Source organism: Rhineura floridana, chromosome 18, assembly GCF_030035675.1.
Source record: "Rhineura floridana isolate rRhiFlo1 chromosome 18, rRhiFlo1.hap2, whole genome shotgun sequence".
In the NCBI taxonomy this organism is placed as follows: domain Eukaryota; kingdom Metazoa; phylum Chordata; class Lepidosauria; order Squamata; family Rhineuridae; genus Rhineura; species Rhineura floridana.
Window position 1 is genome coordinate 3,834,512 of NC_084497.1, and position 24,097 is coordinate 3,858,608.

Below are 24,097 nucleotides of genomic sequence, written 5' to 3' on the forward strand. Positions count from 1 at the left end.
TGCTGTGTGGGGTAGGGGGGAGCCACAGTTGGACTGAAAATTATCTAGATGTCAACCCACACACATCTAACAATCACCAAGTTTAAAACTGAGTTTCAAAATTTAATCAGGCACATGTTCTCTTTGATGCAAAAATGTTGTTTTTATTTTTGAGAACTTCTGTTTGTACAAAACTGTAGCATAATTCAGAAAGTCAAAAAAGTTTTCCGAAACATTATACATTTATAACGAAGCTGAAAAAATTAAACAAGCACATTTATTTCCAGTCTGTCTGATGTGAAGAGTAATTTATGCTGAGGTATAAAACTGTAGAGGTGAATGACCAATTGACCGACCAACCAACCAACGAATATACAACCAAGCCTTTCCATTTCAAAGCTAGTTACATGCCTAATTTTCCATTTTAAGTAGAATAAAAACATTCCGAATTAACAGAAAGACACAGCAGAACAATGATCTAAAGCTAATGATCTAGAGCAGCCGTGTTACATTTTATAGTCCAAAGAACAAAAGTTTGTTAGCACCTTAAAAAAAATTCAGTGCCTCTCCCCCCCACACACACAATGTTCAAAGCTCAGTCTTTCAGCAAAAAAGAGGCACAAAAAAGGCACTTCTAAATGGCTTTTATATGTTCCCATATGGCACTACGAATAGGAGGCAGCACCTCGCTGGTTAAGTATGGAGACTGAGGTAGTAAATGTTACACAAAGGCCATTAAGACAAGCCACCAGTAGAGAAGGGCTTTCATCAAAAAGTGTCTACAAATCGGGGGGTCTCAAATGATCTGGGTGGCGTCCTAAGCAGACAATAGCCAAAAATGCTGTAATAGCAAGTAAAAAAATGCTGCCAGAAAAAGATCAAAAGCATCAAAATTAAGGCCAAAACCCATAGACCAAGAGATTGTTTTAGCAACCAAGCCATGCACTAGGTTTTTATTTTAAAAAAAGGAATATGTGACCTCATTAGAAAATGAAGTTCTGTAATTTTTAGTAGCACATGTACAACAACCATTTTGTAGTTCCTACAATCAGAAAAGTTTCCTTTTTTAATAAAATGCAAGCATTACTACAAACATACATAAGCAGGTTCCTCAACCTTTATAGTTTTCAGGGGTGTGGGGAGAAGGGGAACAACAGCAACAGCTTTCCTTAAAGGCTATTTATTTAAATAAAGCCCCACCAAAACCCCATAAAGTTTCTTGAAGGGACAAAAACAAAAATTTAAAAGGAAATGAGAAGTGCTTTGTGGAATCACCGTCCGTTGCCGTAGCCGGGGAAGAGCTGATTTAGCAGAGACTGCAGCCGTTCGTTCACTTGCATTGCATAGTTTTTCCCAAGATCATAACGGCACGCTGGGCAGCTGTACACATCTGCTCGGAAGGATCGATCTAGGCAGTCCTGGAAGAAGACACAGAGAGACAAAAAGGGAGAGGGGGTTTTACACAGAGACATAACCCACCCACCACCAGTAAAATTCCCCACATGGAAACAGCAGCAGAATAGCTCTTGAAACGCACCTGATTTTGCTAGGAAACAATGAGGTATTGTCAAATTCAAACAAAGTTATTTGCAGAAGAGTCAAGGCGTTGGGGCAACAGTGATAAGATTCCAGTGCTCACCTATATACACCTGCACTATCCTATCTCTGCAGGGCTCGAGAGAATCTGTTTAAAACCATAACACTGCAAAAAACACTGGAAAGAATACTGGGAAGACATGCCGTATGAAACAGCTCAATAGCTCAAAGCCCTTCAAAAACACAGGGTTTTGCTATACACCTCAAGAGATGTGGGCGGGGGAGGAGATACAGTTTTCCAGCTTACAACAAGTACATGCATCAGGACACTCGGACACTCTGCTGCAACATTTGCAAATCTGTCTGCCATTTTTGACTCAACAGGAAGCTGGGATACATTATCTTAGACAAATGCAGGTTAGTGGCTAATTTACTTAATTTAAGAGTGCATAAAGCAGGAACTCCCTTCAACTTTCACCCCTCCCCCTACAGTTTCCCTTTAATTTTCTCTATGTAGTTGGCTGCACAGAGTTAATATGTTTTTTTCCCTCTTGTATTATTCATTCTGTACAGTGGCATTAATAAGCATCAGTTTTTGTGATGTAAGGGGGCGCTTTGGTTTTTAATTGTTTGCAGATTACCAAAAGCATGAAAGCAAAGTTCTTTGTTTAAAAAAAGAAACTAAATATGAGTGCAGCATGTTCCTTGGGGGAAAATATAGCTTCCACTCATGAAAGGGCATAGCTCAGAGATAGACTGCTTCCTTTGCATGCAGAAGATCCCAGATGCAATCCCCGGCGCATCCAGGTAGAGCTGGGAATGTCTCCTCTCCCTGAAACCCTGGAGAAAAGCTATATTTCTGCAAAGATTATTTGAACCTCTCCACCCATGCATTAAGAAAACAATTTTCTAAGGTAAGATTCCAGACTCTGCAGAATAAAAAATCTGAATGGGTGATAAGTGGAGGCCAGCTGTCAGCAGGGTGTACATTGAACAAGAGAGATCAAAGATTCAGCCCTTCCGCACCCCCTTGCTGATTACATGCACTGAGAGAGACGGCCAACACCCATCAAAGATAACATCCCCTTTTAATTACAGCTTTAAGAACATTCTGCTTTGGTGATAAAACTGGTAAAACTAAGCATTGCAGCCTTCAAGCTGGCATGGGAGAGCAAAGACGACCATCCACAGTAAGCTATGCCAATGCATTTCTCGTATAGGAGACTGGATATATAAAGTTTGTACTTAATCTCTCCAAACATTGGCTAGTTTTTATTAGTAAAACTTGTACGTCTTTTGCAGAACTTGGAAAATTTACTTTTTTAAACTACAACTCCCATCAGCCCCAGCCAGCATGGCCACTGGATTGGGCTGATGGGAGTTGTCGTTCAAAAAAGTAACTTTTCCAGGCTCTGGTCTTTTGTCATGCACAACAGCATTTAAACCAACCTCTTATGGGGAAGGTAACGAGAACACACACACACACACACAAGATTTCATTACAACTTTGAGATAACAGCCAAAGTCTAGGCGGAAACAAGGAACACGGGGATATTTCAGCCACACCCTTTCTTAGGCCATCTACTGGTCACAATTTCGCTCTATTCACCTGTGAATTCCACCCTGCAACTATTTACAGTATCACTAATCCCAGGACAAAAGCCATGAGGCCAGGTCTTGCCTGAGGGAAACAGCTCTTTCAGCTTGTTTCAGCCAACAATTCCTTTTTTTTAAAAAAAACAAAGCGGGAGACTGAAATGAGTGAAGGGGCTGTTATCAGAGGGCCCTCAGTTATGGATCTCACAGCCTTTTCATAGGCTTCATAGTCTAGCCTGAAAGACTAGACTGCAGATCTTTACCTTAGCACACCATCTCCTTTCCTATTGTGCCAATATGATGTTATCTGCCCCTGTCCCTTGGTATCTTGTCATTCAGAAACAACGTAAGCACTGTGAACTGGGAAGCCTTGGCCCATGAGCGTCCCAATTGGAGGTCAGCCATTATCAAAGGACAAACGAGCTAAATCCTCATCGTGACCATCTTCCATCTGGAGGCTGTGTGGATCCAGAACTGGCCTCCACAGTCCCTTACTCAGCCAGGAGTGATCGCCAATGAATGAATGAATCCCTTGCCACCAAGAGCCATAGGTCTTTTGCGGAGCTTTTTTTCTTTTTACAACCTCCAGGGGAAGAGAATCCCAAGGCAGCCCATCTATAAACCCTTTGCAGTCTTGACCAGGCGATCACTGGCCAGAGGTCTTTTGCAGAGCTGGCTTTTCCTTTTTTTTTTTTTTTTTACAACCTCCAGGAGAAGAGGATACCAAGAGGGCGCATCTATGCACCCTTGCAGACTTGATCTGACCAATCAATGGTACATTTAAGGAGGACCTTCTCATTTGATCTTAGAGATTGCAACAGAAGATGGCAGTGGCCTCTTAGATCTGCCAGGTTGACCATTAATATAAGACACTCCATTTTGGTACTTTATTCTACGTGTGCTCAGCCACAGGAAAACCTGTGCGCATCTGGGCGCTGTTGGACTCCAACTCCTGTCATCAAAGCCAGTGGTCAGGGATGATGGGAACTGTAGTCCAAGGTGCATGCCCCTTCTGCAGACTCTGGCTCTGCATATTGGTGAAACCGCGGTCACTTGCACAGTAAGCTCACATTCCCAGAGCTATTCTTGTTTTGTTTTACATCGTTGTGAATCACCTCGGGACCTTCTGGCGAAGAGCAGGTACTACTACTACTAATAATAATAACATTGGGCGTTTACAATTATAGAAACAGCCAAATCCCTCACAGCTATAGGAAGAGCCTACATTCTAAAAGAGGCACAGCCATGAAAAATGTGCAACAGCTACTCACCTTACATACGTTGTGCTGGCACACGGTTGTGATTGGCCGAAACACCACTTCTTGACAGCAGATGCAGAGGAAAGTTTCTTCCACTTTGTTCAGGAATTTCTGCCATGAGAAAGGAGATGGCGGAGTTACAGTGCCGCTACTGCTGCTCCCCCGTTACGCCTGCTGCCAGAAACATTCCATGCCAGCTGAAGTAGTTCCCAACACAGACCCAGGCTGGGATTAGACACGACTAACTTAGGTTCATTAATTTCAGCAGGCCTACTCCAAGTAGGACCTATTTGGACACAACCCAGGGAAAGCAGCAGGCATGGATCTGGGAGTCGGAGGAAGACCGAGAGGGTTCCGGTTCAGGATGAAGGAGCAGATGCAGAATGACAGAAATGTCCTCTGTGTAAAAACTGCCTGCAGACATACAGGAAGACCTAGTCCCAGACACTCTCCCAGGCAGATTTCTACTTGGACTACTTTGTCTTTCAAAAAATGAAAATGTGGGCTTTTTAAAAAAATGCTCTCCCCCATCTATGCTCTGAAGTGACACGGGCCTCTCTGCTACCTTAAAGGGCTCTGCCACTTCATCCTGCTGCACGTGCATACCAGGTGACCCGTTCAAGGCAAGCCAAGCCAAACAGAATGCCGGAGGAGCGGCGCCTGCCTCACACATACCGGCCCATCCTTAAGAGCTTCTAGTGCTTCAGTCCACAGCTTGGCATTGGCTTTGTCATCTTTAATGAGGGCTTTCTGCTGCGAGGTGAGCTTGTAGGACTCTACTTTAGTCTTCTTGGGTGTGCCAGCAGGAGAAAGAGAAAGGTCCGTCTCATTTCCTGGAAATGAGAATGGTCGTGAGGATTTCTCTACATTCTTGTTCTCTGCTTGCCAGCCTCCGAAGAGGAAAACTGTAGCCAAGTCCATTAGACAAGTTATACCTACCAGATTTCCGTTTCCGTTTCCCTTGTCCAGGCGTTTCAAATTCTTCTGTTTTCTTGCTGTTTTCTTTCTCTTTGTTTGCAACAGCTTCCAGATACCCTTCGGGATACTGAATTAGAAACGCGACATGGTTAGCCTTTGCACAGCACTCAGGGGAAACATCCCTTAATCTCAACAGTGGCCACTGCTGGGAATGGGATTCTGGATTAGGTGGAGATTTGGTGCAATCTCATGGGAAAGGATCTTGCGATTCCTTCCTCCTGCCACACAACTGCTGAGCGGCACAACCTAAACCCACCAGCCACAGCAGTGCTCTGGCTGCTGCCAGTGCCAAGGACTACTGATGTCATTATCACAAATGAAAGGTTACATTCTCCACTGGTGTATCTGCAGCAATGGGAGGTATAAGTGTAAAGGGAAATGTATAGCCATGAAAGCTCTAATACTAGGGTGCCAATTAGACAGCGGTGTTGTAAAAGTTTCAGCATCTTCTGTCAAAATCTAAACATGTTTCACTGTAGCTCTTATGCTTGAAGGAAGAACTTCTACTTTTTTTTTCCCTACTGAAAGAAGCAACAGTTCACTGCTAGGGCAGTTCCTAACTTAATCACTGCATGGGGCTAACATACTGCTCAAAATCTGAAGGTTTCCCAGCTATGGGCATTGGACACAGGACATTAAATGGGTATTTACAAAACAAAAACCAAGCACACCTGAAAGGTGTGTGCACTCCTGTACAAGGAGGATGGTAAACAAAACAACGCCCTCCCTCACAATACTAGAACTCGTGGACATCCAATGAAGCTGAATGTTGGAAGATTCAGGACAGACAAAAGAAAGGACTTCTTTACACAGCTATGGAACTCACTCCCAGAGGAGGCAATGATAGCCACCAACTTGGACAGCTTCAAGGAGAATTAGACAAATTAACAGAGGATAAGGGTATCAAAGGCAACTAGCCACAATGGCTACACTCTGCCTCCACAGTTGGAGGCAGTATGCTTCTGAGTGCTAGTTTTTGGAAAGTGCACCGGGGGGGGGTCATGCTTGCAGGTTTCCCATTGGGGGCATCTGGATGGCCACCGTGAGAACGGGAAGCTAGACTAGATGGGGTCCCCTTTGGCCCAATCCAGCTGCAGGGCTCTTCCTATACTCTTAAAGCCATTTAAGGGGTGAGAAACGTAACATAACCTTGCTCTGTTACGATGGCCTGCCCAACAGAAAGGCTGGCTGCTGACTGCTACTGAGTTATAGACTGCTAGTAAGCTTGAATGCCCATATCGTGAAAGAGAGGCTACGTCCTCCACTGTACTGCACAGAAGTGCACCACTGCCTGCCATGACCCTCTGAAGCCTCTCAGCGCTTTGTCGCGGGACAGCGCACCTGCATGGTCAGGCCAAGCTTTTTCATCCTCTCCTTCCCTTCCCTGGTCCAAGGGGCTGGCTCATCGTCGTCTCTCCTGAGCAGGTAGCGCCACACTAAGAAGCCGGATTTCCCCGTTTCAGGCCAATACTTGACAACCTTTAAAATAAGAAAAGAGCGGTTCAGATGCCACCCATTTATTTATGTATATTTATCTGCACAATTATGTTTATATCCCACCTTTCCCCCAAGGAGCTCAAAGGTGGCCTACAGACATGGCCCTCCCCTTATTTTAATCCTGTGAGGTAGGATAGACTGAGAGGCTGCAAGCTTCATAGCTTCCCTAACTGGGGGGAGGGGGGGCACAGAATTATTATTTTATTATTAATTATATTTATTACTCACTTTTCTCACAAAAGTGACCCAAAGCAACTTACATTAAAACCAGTTTAAGCAAACATAATCAATGAAATCTAAAAACACATCAATACCTTGAAACCAGTTAAAAGCAACAAAATCAATTTTTAAAAGCCTCTAAAAACAAATCAGTACAAAATAAAGGAGTCCCACTCCACTAAGAGGCCATCAATAGCTAAGACCCCACACATTAAGGGCCAAAACCCTGCGTAAAGAGGAAGATTCTTTGCCTGGCACCTAAAATAGAGAGGAATGGTGCTGGGGAGAGCATTCCACTTCCTTTCTCAAATCCACATCACACCACACTGATACAAACCAATGCAATGCAGACCTTCTTACCTTATATATGCCGTCATATCGGTTCCCCTCCACAGGAGCATATTTGCTATGCCTGCCGCCCTTTACGTTCCGCACCACCCTGACTGGCTTGCCAGCTCTCCAGTCCTTAGCCTCTGCACCCTCTTTATCATTGATAGGAGCACTGCAGTTCAGTGCCAGAGCCCTGCAAAAGTTAAGCAAACACGATGCGTTAGGTAATTGCATGGGGAACCCAAGCCCTGGCTCCGACCAGGTTGGAAATGAGGAACCTGCGGCTCTCCACATCTTGCTAGACCACAATTCCCATCAGCCCTAGCCAGCATAGCCAATTGTCAGGGATGATGGAAGTATTTGAAAATACAAAAGGCAGGCATCAAAGTCAAAGAACTTCTTCTCTTTTTGTTAACTGCTGCAAAACTCTCGATTGTACAACAATGGAAATTACCGAAAGACTTGAATATTTCATTATGGTATAAAAATATACGGAACATTGCTATATCCAAAAAGACCACGCACAACTTACAAGGCAAAGAACAACCACAGGGCTTCTGCACACTTTGGCAGAAGCTCGTCTCCTGCAACAAAGCTAATAATCTACAAAATTGATTTTCAACAGTCTCTATGGGATTTTAGAGCTCATGACAACCTCTCTGTTTTTATGTGTTTCAATTTCATGTTCCTACATCTGTCTTAATTAACATCATCCCTTTATTTTAGGAGTGGGGAACCTTTTTCAGCCCAAGGGCCGTATCCCCTTCCGAGCAACCTTCTGAGGGCCACATGCAAAGGGTGGGTGAGTCCAGAGGCAAAAGTGAGCAGAGCAATGAATGTACTTCTCCCCCCTCTGTAAGTAGGCTAGTTTCTACACAGACGCCTCTCTATCCTGATCAGAGTTAGACATATTCCAGCCAGGCAGAAACTCTGGGCGTGAAGCCGGACCTGTGAGGGTGTATGGCCTGGGGAGACTTCCAAGGGCGAATCAGAGAGGCCTGGGGGGCCATATTTGGCCCCAAGGCCTGAGGTTCCCTTCACCCCGGCTTGATTTCCTCTGTGCTATACAACATCAGTTCCCCAAAATTGTTAATTTTTATGTTGATGATGTTGATGATTTAGTTGTTCATTGGGCTGAGGTGTTTGTATTTGGTAAAGTATTTACGTAATATAAAGGAGCCTACCAAAAAACAAATACTTTTTTAAAAAAACATCCAGAGGGTGACAGATTCCCCATACACCTACTGTATATCATTGGGATGAGGGCAGAAGGCTTCTAAGTAGCTTGTCTTCCCATATCCCAGGATACACCACGGTTAAGGACAGAAGGAACCCCACTGGACCAGACCCAAAATCCAGCTGCTCCCCTCACACTGACCAATCAGATACCCCTAGGAAGCCCACAAGCAAAGTATGTAGGCGGAAGTAAAGAGGAGGATTCGGTGAAACCAACCAAAAAGCCAGAAGAATTTCATATGCTTCCCCTACATGGTGATGGAGGCTAGCTGCTTTTTCAGTGTTGTTAGCAATGCAAAATGTGAGGCAAAGAGAGATGGGTTCTAGAGTGGGAAGACGCTGCTCAAAGGGCCTTTCCCACGTGATAATAAGAGGGGAAAAGCAGACAACCTAGCACAAGGGTCAACAAAGTAGGGACATTTTCAAGAGCCACTACTGTGCAACACCTGTACATGCCTCCCCCCGGGTTAAGCCTGCTCACAGGACAGGAACGCTTTCACAGTTCTACACTTTCTGGAAATCCCTTAGAAGGGACCTGCTGTTCTTCTCACCTGTTCATGTTTGTAAGTTTTTGATCACAAGACTGCTCAGCCGTGCGTTTGTTCCCAGAAAGATCACGACCTCCACTTCCCGTGTAAGTGAATGAATTTCCATGATCCTGAAATACATTCCGATAGTTCAAAACCCCAATGAGCTGATCACTCAGGCACCGGTATAAATAGACGACGGCACTTTAAAAACTCTTTGATATTTGCCTAACTCTACCAACTTCCACTAAAAAATATTATGGCACCCAAGGAATTTTACAAGGCTTTTTCCAGCTCTGTTTCAAATAACATACATGGCCTACCCCAGACATTATTATAATGATTATTACTGTGCCTTCCCAAACCGGCAGTATTCAAGAGGAGTTTTGATTCCAGCTCTGCCACACTGTGACTATGCAGATTATATATTATATTGTGTGTCTACAGACACCTATAATCCATATAGGAAGAGAGAGAGTGCACAACAAACCTGAGCAGCCCTTAACCTTGGAAATGGACCGCCTTCAAGTCGATCCCGACTTATGGCCACCCTACAAATAGGGTTTTCATGGTAAGCGGGGTTCAAAGGTGGTTTTACCACTGCCTTCCTCTGAGGCTCAGAGGCAGTGGCCACCCAGTGAGCTCCGTGGCTATGTGGGGTTCGGACCCTGGTCTCTCAGGTCATAGTCCAACACTTTAACCACTAACCACACTGGCCCTTAACCTCTCACTATTGCCTCTCAGGGGGGGTGGGGGGGAGTAATAATAATAATAAATTTCTAGCCCGCCTATCTGGCCGTGTCAGCGGCCACTCTAGGCGGCGTACAAAATCAAGTAAAATACAACATATAAAATACACATATAACCCAAGAACTTTGATATAAAATTAAACTAAACTATTGTTTTGTTGTTAAATTTTTTTTTTTTTTTTACTGAATATGCAAGTCACCAAGCAGCGGACGAGACACGTTCTCTACCGCACACACTCCTCACTTACCACATCATCTTCATAGCCTCCTGCCAGGACCAGTGAATAAGCTCCATCGTTGCTTCGGCCATGAATACCTGCGACGTGAGGTCTGTGGACACCGGACTCACTCACCTAAAATGGAGACACGCCCACACAGAAGTCAAGGGTTTGTATTTGCTACAGACAGTTCCAGAATGGGCAAACCCACATGGAAGCATTCCGTTACCAAAGGACCGCATTTGAGGGGCAGGAGAGGAAGAGATGGGCAAAGCTTGCAGCAATAACCAACTTAGGACACTTCCGCCTGCTTCATCACCTCCAAGCTACCAGTGCCACGCTCCATCTGCAGCAAGCAGGGTATAGCTGCCCCTTTCCCCTTGCTTGTGGAGATGCAGACAGCATGCTATACAAGTGCAACAGCCCTTCACATTTTAGGTGACTAAGAGACAACAATAAAAGCAGTATTCCCCTCCCAAGCAGAAAAGGGACAGGGCCACAAAATCAAAAACTAATAATGAGTGGCAGCACACACACTTGCTTGCAGCCCTTGCATCTGTGGCTAGAGGAGTAACATGCAGATTCGAGAATGTTCTTGCTGATTTGCCTCCAGATATAAATAGTAGCTGTCCCTTGTTCCCAAGGTATTCTCACCCTCTCAGGCAGACACAGCATCTCACCTGGACTCTGAACTTCCACATGGTTCCAACTGGAACCCCAGGGATCGGCCCATAATGGTTCGATGGGACAATGGTGCATTCTCTCGTGCGGCCTACACATGCCATGCCCTTAAAAAAAATATAAGCCACAGGTAAGAGAAATTGAGACAAATTAGCCCACTGATCGATTGGGTGCGTGTGTAATGCTTTAAGTTTTTATATATATGTACGTTTACATCTATAAAATATGCTGTATACCGTCCTGGTGGCTTATGAGAAGGGGGGATATAATTACCTTAAATAAATAAATGGGGGAATTGGGATCACATTCATTTGTATAACGCCCTTACAAAGCAACCCGACTTAAGGTTAGCCCATTCCGCAACAGGAGACGTAAGCCTGATGACTAATGCTGGCCCTACGTGGCTCGGAGGCAGATATTTTCAAAGCAAGACGCTGCAACTTCATCTGCGCACATGGCTCCCAAGACAAGGTGGCTGCCAAGACACCTCCTGCAACCAACAAGGCTGCTGTGGCTTACACTCTCCTTGGACGCCGCCTTGTCACTCTGTGAACGTTCCCATTGTGGATGCCAAGTTCCGAGAGATGAGAAAAGACGCGAGATACTTCTGTGCTGGCTGGGCCACATAACCGTGTGCGCATCAGTCCCAGGGAGGCTCCCACGCTTGCTGGATTGGAGACTGGCACTGCAGGACAGCCAAGACAAGTCAAGCCAGGATACACCTACCTTGCCCCAGTCCCGCTGAGAGGATGAACTTGCAGAGGCCATCTTGGCTTTCTTTTTGCTTTCTTTTAGCTTCTCACCAGCCAAAACCACCTCGCTGGCATCATTGCGACATTCAGGGCAATACCTAGTTATATAAAAAAAAGTTTTTAAGAAACAAACAGGAATTATTTTTAAGGGGGAGGCATTTGCTTCTAAGACTGTTTTTTAATCTGCAGTACTGGGGGGGATCCTGTTAAAAGCTGCTCCCACAATTTCATATGTTTAAGGCCAACTAGAGAATTTCCTCACGATTGGTCAAAGCCTGCTAGAATACAGAGTCAACGCTACTGCACAGTGAGCCTGGCATTAATTTTGTTTTGCCTTCATTATTTGTGATCCATGACTGGCTAGGGTGACCTTTTATAGGAAGCCGCCCTTAACTCTAACAGGTTTCATTTGCTTTTAGCGACATCAGGAAATAGCCAGATCTTGATTGTTAGGCAAGATTTCAATTTTTTCCAGTATTGTCTGGAATTACTTAAGGGATATGGAACAAAGAAAGAGATCGCAAATCTGGGGTGGGGGAGAGGAAGGCGACAGAATGGCTTCAACCGGCCATGAGGAGGGCAAGATTAAGAGATTATCCAGGATATTGTCTCCCACCCCCAAAATGAGTACTTTCAAACCTAAAAGCAAACTCAGAGAACGTTCAGCTCAGCTGTTGTTTGAGGCCCTGTGCCTGGTCCACCTGAACTGAACTCGTTCTTTGAGACTTACCAGTCCTCATCATCGGGTATCCTGCTAAGAGGGGGGTTAAGACAGTAGATGTGGAAGGCCATGTCACACTCGTCGCACATCAGCTGTTTCTCAGGATCCTGTTTGCCACCACACACGTGGCAGGCACACATCCGACACGTTTTGCTAGGGTTGTCTTTACAGTGCTTACACACAGGCCCACTCTGCCCTGTAAAAAAGGAAGCACACACCAACACACCGTGCTGAATGGACCAAAGAGAACAAGCCACAAAGTGTGCTGGTTCTGAATTTGCCTCACAAGAGGCATGGCTTATGGAACTCACAGCCACAAGATGCCTATGGCTGAGGCAGCCTTTTAAAAACCAATTAGACAACTTCAGAGAAGATGGTTATCTATGGCTATTTGGTCCGATAACTAAATGAAGGTGGTGAAGAGCCACGTGTCGTCCACTGGGAACAAAGAGAAAACAGCTTGCTAGTGACAAATTTCAGGGACTGCTTTCTTGACTCAGGAGGTCTTTCTTTCCCCCCAGCCAAGAGCTATCCTCTAGTGCAGATGTGGGGAACCTTTGACCCTCCAGACATTGCTGAACTACAGTTCCCATCAGTCCCCACAAGCATGGCCAATGGCCAGGGATGATGGAGTTGCAGTTTGGCAACATCTGGAACGCCAAAGGTTCCCCACACCTGTCCTAGCACTCAAGAGGGAGGCATCTCCAAGAACGGAAGTGATAAGACTCACTTTTTACTGGGCTTTCAGAAGTGAGCGGAATAGCACACCCAGGTTCTTCAATCTTGTAGATTTCATCCACAAGAGTAATCCGGCAATCATTCAAGATATCACCAGTATCCCTAGAAAGAACGGATATGAGAACTGGCTATACACACAAAAGAAAGAGACGAAACTGGAGATTTTGACACACACAATCCCCTCATCCCCAGGGCTACAGAGAGCAAGTCAGAGCAGAGATATATGTAACCCTTCTGACATGTTAAAAGGAAAGATGGGTGGGTGCATGGATGCATCTTGGAACTTGATAGTGATCTGTCCCTCTACAACTCACTCAACACAGCAAAATCTTTTGCCTGTCCCATCCCTGGCTGATCACGGACAGCGTGAAATAAGGTGGCCCAGAGTAACATTTCCTTTGGAGGCTTGGCAGATGGATTCTGCTCAGGCTCTTTCACTTACCCAAGAACTATCTTGGCATATAACTCCTTGTAAGTTCTGGTTTCTCGCTTTTGTAGGATCTCGGCATCATACCAAAATCCCCTCTCCTTTGGATCATCAGGATTGTAATTTAGCATGACAACATCTCCTATTTCTAGTTCGTCCCACTTCAGAGTTGTCCTGGCACGAGCACGTACATCTCTGGAGCTCAGCTGGATGACACCATTCTCTGGATAGCTTCATCGGCATGGTGGGGTTGAAGAGAACAATCCCACAAAGTTAACATAACCAAACCTACCATAACAACCCAAGACTTAAATCATCACCATCAGTTACATAAAGCGCCTAAATTTTCCCAAGCACTGTAACAGAGTAAAAGATACAGCAGTCCCTGCCTGCACTATAAATGTGGAAGCTTGGAAAAGACTGGGGGTTTTCTTGAGGACTTTTTGCCTATTTTGTGGGTCACTGTGGAGGAGCCCAAGTACAATAGAGTGTTTCTCAGAGGGCCACCTAGGGGATCAAATTTGGGGTGCTGGGTAAGCACCTCAGCTCTGAAGAGGACTGCCAGGAAATCCTGTTACAAAAGATGACAATTTCACCTCCGTTCTTTTGTCTCCAGGTTAGCACTGAACAGCGTGCCAGCACTCTTTGGGGGGCTAGAATTTGGCCCACATGCCGACAGCATCCTCAGCTAAGTGCTGGAAACATTTCCACATTATATAACCAGCAAGAACTGCAAACATCCAGTTACTTGTTTGTTTTTTGTCTGTGTTTGTGTACATAAAACATAAAAACAAACTTAAAAAATAACATCCAGTTATTTGTGTCATGTTGACCAGAATGTCATGGCTGTACTAATCCTATTCTCATGGCTTGAATGGCAACATAGAGGCAGTCACATTCCTGGAGACAATGCCCTTTTGGAGAAAAGTGCCATGAAAAATCATTTCTGCAAGGAACAGGAACGCCAGCCATTGCAACATATAAACAGCAGTAAAGTGGCCCATACTGAGCCAAGAAAGAAAGAGAAAGTTAGCCTTGCCTAGCAGTAAAGGAAAGCCCCCTTCCCTGCCTTTCCCAGGCGAAAGGGAGCACGGAGGAGTGGCGGGGGGAGGGGCTTCCCTGTTTGGTCATGCGCAGCCAAGACACTCCAGGTGCTTCAAAACAACTCCCAGAGCTGGATGGAGCGGGGCAGGGATCATCATGCCACTTCCAGCACAGTCTCCACTAACCTCTACAGCTCCCAAGTTTGGGAAAGTGTCTGGAGGCTAGCAACAGCACATTTATTATGGCAAACACCAAGTGTGGAGCCTAATTACACCTGAATTCAATGCTAGGCTTAACGCCACCATCACAAGCAAGTCACTTGCCAAATACTGCTGTTCTAAAGGCACCAGGGAAGGAAAAAACAAAAATCACTCACTCTTCGTATTTCACGTGATATACAATGTCTTCGTCAGGGATGGCTTCTTGCAGATCTGATTCCTCATCACTGTCACTTGCCTTGTTGGCCGTTTTTCCTTTGTGGGTCACGTTGACAACCTGAGCTTCAAACCAGGCTCCCATCCTTGTATCACGGGCATCTACCAACTCATTGATCTAACAACACCAAAGCCCAATGTCAAGCCATTTGGTGGCTCTTAAATAAGCCTAATCTTGGGGGGGAGGGAAAATGTTGCCCTTCCAAAAGGTAAAACTGTGCCCATCGTTTGAAAAGTATTTATTTATTTCTGCGATTTATTTATCGCCCATCTGGCTGGAAACCGAGCCACTCTGAGCGATGTACAAAGTCATAATATATAAGTATCACAACATCAAAACAGCAATAAAAGTAATAAAAATGGACAAGAATTGGGCACGAACTCTGTTACTATCATAGGCGGCCTATGTACAGCATGGCTGGGACAGGCGGCAAAGGGTCTGTGGCACCTCCAAGACGAAAACCAGGAAAGCTTGTGGACGTGAACACACCTCGAGCAAGGCTGAGGATTTTTTTCCGGCCAGAGGGCCACATTCCTTCATGGGCAACCTTCTGGTGAAGAGGCAAGAGTGTGTCTGAATAGACAGAACCTCCCGAAATATATTTTTGTGAGGGGGCTAGGGATTTTTAATACAGAATTCTACTGTAAATAAATCATTGCCATCATGCCCATGCCAACTATAATTTCAAAACCTTCTCTCAGAAGCTACAACAGCTAAAACTGATATACAAATCCAAAAATTTGTACTATAGATACGCCCTCAATTTGTCCATCCAGAAATAAACATTTTGGGTTGTATCAAACTATACTCTACTCAGAAGAGTGATCTTGCTTAGTCATATCCTTCAGTTTCAGTGGGTCTCCTCAGAGTACGACTAACAGCCCTTTTTATGCTTTTTTTCACACTGCAGCTGATAAAGTGCTCAGTTTTAACATGTATCCGATGTAGCTATGGACCTGGTTTTATTTCATCTTGATCGTTTGCTTGTTTTTAGACAAAGCTGCCTGCTTATTTAGAAGTGTCAAATAATGCAATAATTCATGTTCTTGTTTGTGTAAACTGTTCAATGACTGGCAAAAAAACCCAGTCTTTCCAACATTTTTTTTAAGAACTTACACATACTTTTGCTTAGAATAACAGCTCTGCAAATTTAATCTTAAACTCAAGCCTGAAGCCCCCTCACCTTGTAGAATCCAAAGCCTGGGTCCACCAGATCAGTCTGAGCAGCTGTGCTGGGCTGCCCCTCCATCTCCACAGACCCCTCCCCATTATTGGAGTTTTTGTCAGATTCGCTTTGGCCCGAACCGCAGCCAGAGTCAGTGTCGGAAAGTTCGGAATCCTTCTCTTTGTTTGCCAAAGGCAGGATAGTGGGGCTTTGTCTCACCAGCAGCTGAACGATATCATTCAAGCCAACGCTGTAATCAAAAAGGGAATGACCATCTTCCATCTGTAAAATAAGAGTAGGACCAGCCACTAGTCACATAACAACATACAACAGCTTAACACACAACCCAAGCAGAGAAAAGGCTACGGCTATTTGAAGTGGGCCAAAATCTTTTTTTTTTTTTTTTTTGCTCAGTTTTAGTTTTCATGCCATCATTTCTGTAAATATACTAAACAAAGTTAAAACAAAATGTTGTGCACGGTTGGTTGTACCAAGCCTGAGATGTCAACCTCCATTCCCAAGTACAGGAAAAAGTTTCCAACAAAACCAGCTTCTTGAAGAACAAGTTTGTCATATGCGGTAAAGAGCTTCTCTTTACAACTGTCCTCTTTTCAAACCCCAAGGGAATTCATTATAGTACTTAGCAAGCTTCCCACACAACTCACACACCATATCCTCCTGTTGTTACTATCTTTAGAAATATCACTGAAGAGATGCTTCATTTCTTTTCAATGCTATCTGTACTGATAAGGAAGCAAAACATTCAGGCTACTGAGAACAAGCCAGAACCAGAGTCCCCTGTATAAATCTCAGCTGCAGCAGCCTTAAAGCAAGCTATTACCTCAACGCCAGTCCTGCAGTTCTGAGTTACTTAGGCACATAAAGCACTTTCAAAACACTCTATATACTATATACACTTCTAATATTTTTCATGGTGGAACCACCACTCCTAGGGTGTAATTTTCCTCATATAGTTGAAGTTGGTTGGTTTTTTTTAAAAAACGGAGTCTTATTTATCCTAGCATAAGCTCTTGTGGACCACAGCCACTATGTTGCATCCATTGTCACAACACCTAGTCAGTCTGCCACACACACACACACACACACACACACACACACACACACACACACACACACACAATCAGTCTATAGGTCTTCATCAACAATTTGGGTTCATATTGGCCCACCAGAAAGTAGGCAACAGCAGTTAGCTTGCAAAAGTTTTCCACTGATCCAGCAACTTACAGTACACATCTTGGGACAAGGATGTCCACATGCATTTGTCAGACAACAATAAATCCCAGAAAGATGCTCTCAGCCAAGAGAAAGTCAATTAACACGCTGTGATTATGACACCATTTTGTACAGGCTGCACAAGTTCCTCAGCAAGCGGCATATACAACAGCAAGATCTCTAAAGAAAGCCAGGGTCAATATATATATATATATATATATATATATATATATTATATCACTCACACACACACACACATTATCATTTAGTGAATATGCATAACACTGGAAACAGTACTTCAATAGACCTTGGCCAGCAGTTGGTGACCAACAGAACGGCATTTAAAAACTGAAATGAACAGGTATTTCCCTCAATGTGAAATGCATCTCCTATCATCCAAAGCTCCAGAAGTCTCCACTCATTTTCATTTCTGCATGATGAAGCAGGAACTCAGAAAGAATGTTTGCCATGAACTACCAAGACCAATTACTCCATTCATTTGCACCCTGACTGACCTTGGGGGGGGGGGGAGATCTCCTTTCCCCTGAAAGACAATCCACCCTTAAGTAGTCAGCAAGACAATGCTATTTTAAAAAAAAACTTTCTAAGGTGAGTCTCTCATCCACTCTTCTCATTTGCATCCAACAACTTTCCACCTGTTCTACACTACAAGTTTAAGTTTGTGCAGAATCGTGCCTACCCCCAGAGGAAGTAGTAGTCTAGGTGCATAACACAAGCCTTTGGATACATCTGTTGTATCAGCTACTGGTTTTTACAGCTCATCAAAGCAATGCTCTTTCATCAATTCATAACTTGATCTCCATCCCAGTCAGATAATCCCAAGATGTTCTTAAGACTCGGGAATCTCTGTGTCTAAGAACTTTAGCTATGATTTCTGTGTTATTTTGTGACGTTTGTTCACTCACACCACATCCAGTTCTTTAGTGGCCTCAAACATCGGTTCAAGTCTTCTACTGCCTCCTAGCAATCCGATGTAAGAGAAAAATAGAACTGGGTATCATCAATTTAAATTACCAGATGACAACCCTCAGTGGTTTAATGCAAGATATTCAAAAATATATTATGGATATTTTTTTTATGTACAATACAGGCTTTAAAATTATTAAATGTTCATCCTCACAATCCTGTGAAACCGTTAACAGCTGCAGTAAAATGCTACAATTGCTTAAGTTGGAGAACAGAGGGAAGACATTCTAAGTGAACCTATAGCTACACTATGGGACACAGTTCACTTCAGAAAATATTCAGTTCAGTCCAATCATGGTTTATTGGACCAAGACTGAGCACTATGCCTGCATGCTCCCTCCTTTCATCTGTGCTAATACAAGACTTTCAAGATTTGTTAAACTAGTTTCCCATTACTTGCAAACTGGAAAACTGTGGTTTAATATCAGACTACAAATAGGAACATCAAACCCACTGTCCTGGCTTGTGGTCAGGGATCATTAGTATTATTTGCCCTTACAAAGCAGCTATGCTGAAGACACACCTCTTTATCCTGGCCTTTGACAGTTGGTAGTTTGCTTTGTGGAACCCATCTCTTTTGCTGAATTTATACTGTTGTGGCTGGAACAGTTTTAGTTGTTTTCATAATTTAATTGTATATTATATTGTTGTAACCTGTTCTGGGACATTATAGTGAAGGATGGGTAAGAAACCTTATAAATAAAAAACTTGTAAAGTATTGTACATATATTCATAGACAAGACCAGACTCACAACCTAATAGACAGGGCACAAGAGGAATGAAGAAGGAAAAGGAATGAAGAATCACCTGCTCCTTCGCTGGCCAATTATGGGGGCAGGGCCACCACCACCTCACTATTCTTCCTAGGGAGGCACAGCATGCTACCCCCCCCAGTGGCCCTAGGACACCTGGCTGGTGCCAAGAGGGCAGAGTGTGCCTCCCTTCAATTATGAACTCTCATGTAACTGGCAGCTGGAGCAGAGCGTTCTTTCATTTGGGAGGAGGAAGAGGAAGAAAGCTCCCAAAAGAAGCCTAAAAGAAAGGATTTTAAGATTTACTGCCTTCAGCAAGATTTACTGCCTCCCTTCTGGACTGCCTGCCGAGGTACCCCTGTCTGTCTGACCCTGGACTGACTCCTCTCTCACTACATTACTGGCAATGCAAAGCAAACGGAACAAGGTATGATTCAGTTTCTGTGTTCCTAGTCAGGGACATATTCTAGAGCAGAGATGGGAAACATGCAGCCCTCCAGACGTTGCTGGACTCCCAACTGCCATCAGCCCTAGCCAGCATGGCCAATAGGGATGGTTTGAGTTGTAGCCCTCCACATGTTGTGAGGCTACAGATTCCCCATCCCTCTTATTTATTTATATATTTATTAGATTTATATCCCGCTCTTCCTCCCAGTAGGAGCCCAGGGCGGCTATTCTGGGTGTACATTTCATTCTGACGTCACCACTGAGAACTATACTCCCATGTGGTGTCCATTACAGAGAAAAGCAACAGAGGCTCCTTGCAGTCATTCAGGGAAACTTAACCAGAATTAGTGGCCTTTGCACCAGAGATCCCTGAAACACAGCTTGAGAATCGCTGGTTTAAGGGAAATTATCCTCCCATTTACAGAGTCAAGGGATGTAATTATGTATAAACAGCAAGTGTAAAATGCCAAATTAAACAGACAAAAGCCTGATAATAAAAACACCAACAACCCACATTTGAAGGGCTTTGCAACCATTTTGAACCATCTTAAGCTCAGACCTTGATGGTTCTCCAGGGTCAGGCAGACACATACACACCTCTCAACTGTCCCAGTGGTGTATAAGGTGGCAACAGAGAAAGCAGTCACCCGCGTAGACAAGGACCAAGTCACTATATCAAAAACAGAACCCTGAATTCTGGACACAGAAGACAATGAACACATTGAACAGTGATGTGACATTTTCCCTGCACTTCCTTGTCCCAGGCCTCTACAAAAAATAGGTTTTTCTCTAACCACATCAGAGCTACTTTCCTTCTCATTTTGAACACACTCATGAACTAGTTATTTTATTCATTTCTGTACTGCAAAGTCACATTAAAAATATATCTACGCAGCGTACAAAACCTCACATTACAACCAAAGCAATATAACAATGCCATCAAAGCAAAATACATTAAAGAAACAGAAGTACAGAACAGGTCATCTAACAACTAGGTTATGAAAAAATATAAATCGTTTTCATAACAAGGCTTGCTTATTAACTCCAGTAAAGTACCATCACACTAAATGCACAATTTCTTGTTGATGACAGTCTGACGCTGCCAGATGTGCCTCGCAATGGTTGGACAAAGATGTAAAGAATAAGGCAAGCTTTTAAGTACACTTGCCCCAGGCTGTTTAGGGCTTTATATACTAACTGTAAGCCCTTGCATATAGCTGGACAGTTTACTGGCAGCCATCACCGCTCCCTTAATACAAGTGACATGTTGTCGACAGCCAACAAAACAATTGGGCTACAGAATTCTGTGCCAGCTACAGCTTCTGAACCAACCTCACGCGTGGCCCCACATAGAGCACTTTTCAATAGTCTATCCAGAAGATTACAATGCTTGAATGACCACAGCCAAGCTATCCCTATCCAAGAAATGGAACACCAGCTGAAGCTGGCGAGAGATACTCCTAGCCACTGAGGTAACCCGAGCCTCAAGCAACAAAACTACATCCAGGAGCACCTACTTGCTTCTCCACAGAGAACGATTGCCCAAGAGAGTGCAATGCCATTCAGAAAAGACAACTGACCTTTCTCCCAGACGTGGGAGCTGCTCATTCACAGTGCTTCCATCTCGCCAGGATTCGTGCTAAGTTTATTGGCGTTCATCCACCCCAGCACTAAATTTCAGGCACCTCTCTAAAACTTGCATGGCCTCACCTAACTCAGATGTTATAGAGAAACAGAGCATCGTATCGTCAGCATACTGGTGTCCCCCTGCCCTAAACATCTGATGACTCTAAGGATAACTGAGCCAACAAGATGCAAGACACGTCTTTCTAACATTTGGAGGGGCGTGCAAGCTTTTTAAGTTCACAGAACACACCATCAAGGAAAACAGAATAGTAGCTAAGTGCAAACATATTTATTTGTATTTAGCTAAAAAAGACAGTTAAACTTCATATATCATTTTGAATCTCATTTACTAGGACTGAAATAGAAAAAACATTCTGGAATGCCAAGCTAACATCACAACACCAATTTCAGCCACAGCCCAGCAGAGGGAACAAGTACTTTCAGATATTTTGGGCTGATTCCCAAAGAACAAACTAAAAGAGCATGCACCAGCACAAAGCACCATTTAAACACAGTCGCTAGATGGCAGTGCAATTCAGGGTTATGGAGGGTCCCCCCCCCTTTTAAGAACATTAGCAACAAACTTGGTTCAAAAGTTCTCGGTCAAATCTACTAGCCAGAGGCTCACATCATCCTCATTCTAAACACCACATTGGCCGTTGAAGCTGTCCACCTAACGACAAGTTTCAAGCCTTGGCTGCTACTGACATCCAACAACCAAGGAGCTGCTTCACGCTGCACAACTTCCACTCTGCGGACACAACACCTCCAGCAGCGCTCAGTGCTGGCTGTGTTAAGAAGCAGATCTTCCCATATCCATCAGCAGCAGGGGCTGCCTTGGAAAGCCATGGGCCTATTTAGAACACTGCTGTTCATTGCAACTATATTTTAGATGCAACTCAAGCTTAACATGTATGTGCAGGTTTAAAATGCTGGAGCAAACCCACAGCTCCCTTTTTAAAAGTCATTTGTTCATTTTCAACTGCGTCTTTATATGTTCATTTCCACACAAAGATCTAGTGGCACCAGGGAAGCACACAGTGGCAATTGGGAGAGTGAAGAACAACAGGAGATGGGTACCTGTTTGCCCCGGTAGAAGAGCCTTTGTCTGTCAGGTGCCACCCGGAACACTTCAAGTATCCTCTGCCGGAGCTCCTCCACTTTGGTGAGTTTGGAAAGGGAGTCCACTCGACGAGTCTCTTTTCCATCCATGGTGCGCACTTGAATCCACATTGTGGCTGTACCTTGGGCAGAGGACAAGCAAAGGACAAGATTACACACATGGGAGGGGAAAATGTGGAAGAAGGGAATGGGAAGATGTGCCACCCTCTCCCGCAGACAATGCACAAATTATTTACAGCTTCTCTCGTCATTGCCCCCCCTCAGTTTCTTGAGTACCATTTTTGCCTCTCTTTTTAGATATATGTGGAACTCTTCATACACAGTGTTTATTGTATTTTCATAATGTATTAAAATGCACACTTCCATCCAATATTTATTTGCTTGTCAACTTTTTTTAAAAAAAACTAAATTTTGTAATAACTGTTCAGATGTATGTTATACTGTTACAAGGTGAAGGGGAAGAAAAAATGTAAAAATAAAAAAACCTGTAAAGCAAAATAACCTTCAAAACAGCATGACATCCAGATTACTAGTAGAAATGTTACATAAACAATTCTGTTAGCAATTTAGCAGACCAATTATTCTAGAGTAACTTTTTCTACTTTCATTGCAATTTTCTTTTTTTTTAAAAAAAGAGGGTTGTAGCCAATGTTAGTCCTTCTCAGAGAAGTCTCACTGAAATTAATGGACACAACCAAATTAGGCCCATTTATCTTAATGGGTCTACTCCAAGCAGAAAATAACTGGATACAACTGAGAAGACTCACACTGCCCTCCCCCCAGACATCATACTGATAAGAACTTCAGAGCCTGGTCGCTGGATGAGACCAAATGGGGCCCACCTAGCCCAGCACCTTGTTCTCACAGTGCCCAGCCAGATGCCCCAATGGGGAGCCCACCTGGCACTTTACCACACACACACACACACACCCTTTTTGCCCCTCCATACTCCGCCTCAGATGCCCCTTAGAACCCCACTCCAGACTACTTCCTAAGTCCGACCATCACACTCCCCTACACAAACACTTCCCCGTCTCTTGGATATTCTCTTCCCAAGAACACCCACACTCTCACCCCACTTCCCTACCACATCTCCAGGCTTCACCCTCATATACAAACCCCCTTCCTGCCCCTCCATACACTCCTCCGGAAGCCACCCACCCAGCTTCTCCCCATTCCCGCCCCATGAACCCCACCACCACCCCACTTCTGTGCCACACCTCCAGGCTTCCCTCCCATCTAAAAACATCCTTTCTGTGCCTCTATATTCCACCCACTAAGCCCTCAGTAACCTCCCCTCACCCACTTCCTGAGCCCCCCAATCTCACCCTTCCAGGCTTCCCCCCATCTACAGACACTCCTCCTGCCCCTCCATATCCCCTCCCTCCCTCCCTCCCCCATATTTCACACACACTTCTTTGCCACGCCTCCAGCCTGAAGCCCCTTCACAAACCCCCCCAAAATATACTCCTGAACCAGCAAGAACCCCCCTCAAAAAAAAGGCTGCCTGCTGCCACCCTCTTTGTGGCTCCATTTTGTCCTCCCCACACACACACACACACACAGAGGCCCCTCCACAAGTTCGCCACGCGACCGACACTTTTCACTTTTAAGGACTCCCCAATAACCGCCTCCTTTCCCCTCTCCTCCCCCCCCCAAAAATAACACTATTTCCCGGGGCAAATCCCTCCTGAGGGCCTATTTCCCACCTCAGCCGCCCCCCTCAAGAGCCAGCCGGCCGCCCTCAGCCTTGTCTTGGTCCTCTTTCGCGCCCTCATCTATATTTTAAAAAAAATACACTCCCAGCCGCCCCGCCTCCTGCCCGGCTTCTTCCTTCTCTCAT

The 24,097-nt window shown here is 44.5% G+C and overlaps 1 protein-coding gene across 3 annotated transcripts in view; it reads right to left on the reverse strand.

Moving 5' to 3' along the window:
- Positions 1-117: 117 nt before the first annotated feature.
- Positions 118-24,097, reverse strand: part of UHRF1 (ubiquitin like with PHD and ring finger domains 1) — a 28,472-nt gene continuing 4,492 nt past the window's right edge. For 2 of the 3 annotated variants that reach the window (XM_061601479.1, XM_061601480.1), the window contains exons 2-17: positions 22,213-22,376; positions 16,106-16,369; positions 14,864-15,039; positions 13,459-13,674; positions 13,009-13,118; positions 12,288-12,474; positions 11,532-11,655; positions 10,805-10,912; positions 10,155-10,259; positions 9,182-9,288; positions 7,425-7,587; positions 6,690-6,827; positions 5,310-5,415; positions 5,046-5,203; positions 4,383-4,481; positions 118-1,397 (exon numbers count right to left, since the gene is read on the reverse strand). In XM_061601479.1, the coding sequence (XP_061457463.1) occupies positions 1,251-1,397; positions 4,383-4,481; positions 5,046-5,203; positions 5,310-5,415; positions 6,690-6,827; positions 7,425-7,587; positions 9,182-9,288; positions 10,155-10,259; positions 10,805-10,912; positions 11,532-11,655; positions 12,288-12,474; positions 13,009-13,118; positions 13,459-13,674; positions 14,864-15,039; positions 16,106-16,369; positions 22,213-22,365 (2,361 nt within the window). In that variant the 5' untranslated portion in view covers positions 22,366-22,376 and the 3' untranslated portion in view covers positions 118-1,250. Of the gene's footprint in view, positions 1,398-4,382; positions 4,482-5,045; positions 5,204-5,309; positions 5,416-6,689; positions 6,828-7,424; positions 7,588-9,181; positions 9,289-10,154; positions 10,260-10,804; positions 10,913-11,531; positions 11,656-12,287; positions 12,475-13,008; positions 13,119-13,458; positions 13,675-14,863; positions 15,040-16,105; positions 16,370-22,212; positions 22,377-23,963; positions 24,056-24,097 lie in introns of those variants that run through there. The other variant, XM_061601478.1, reaches the window with a different exon arrangement.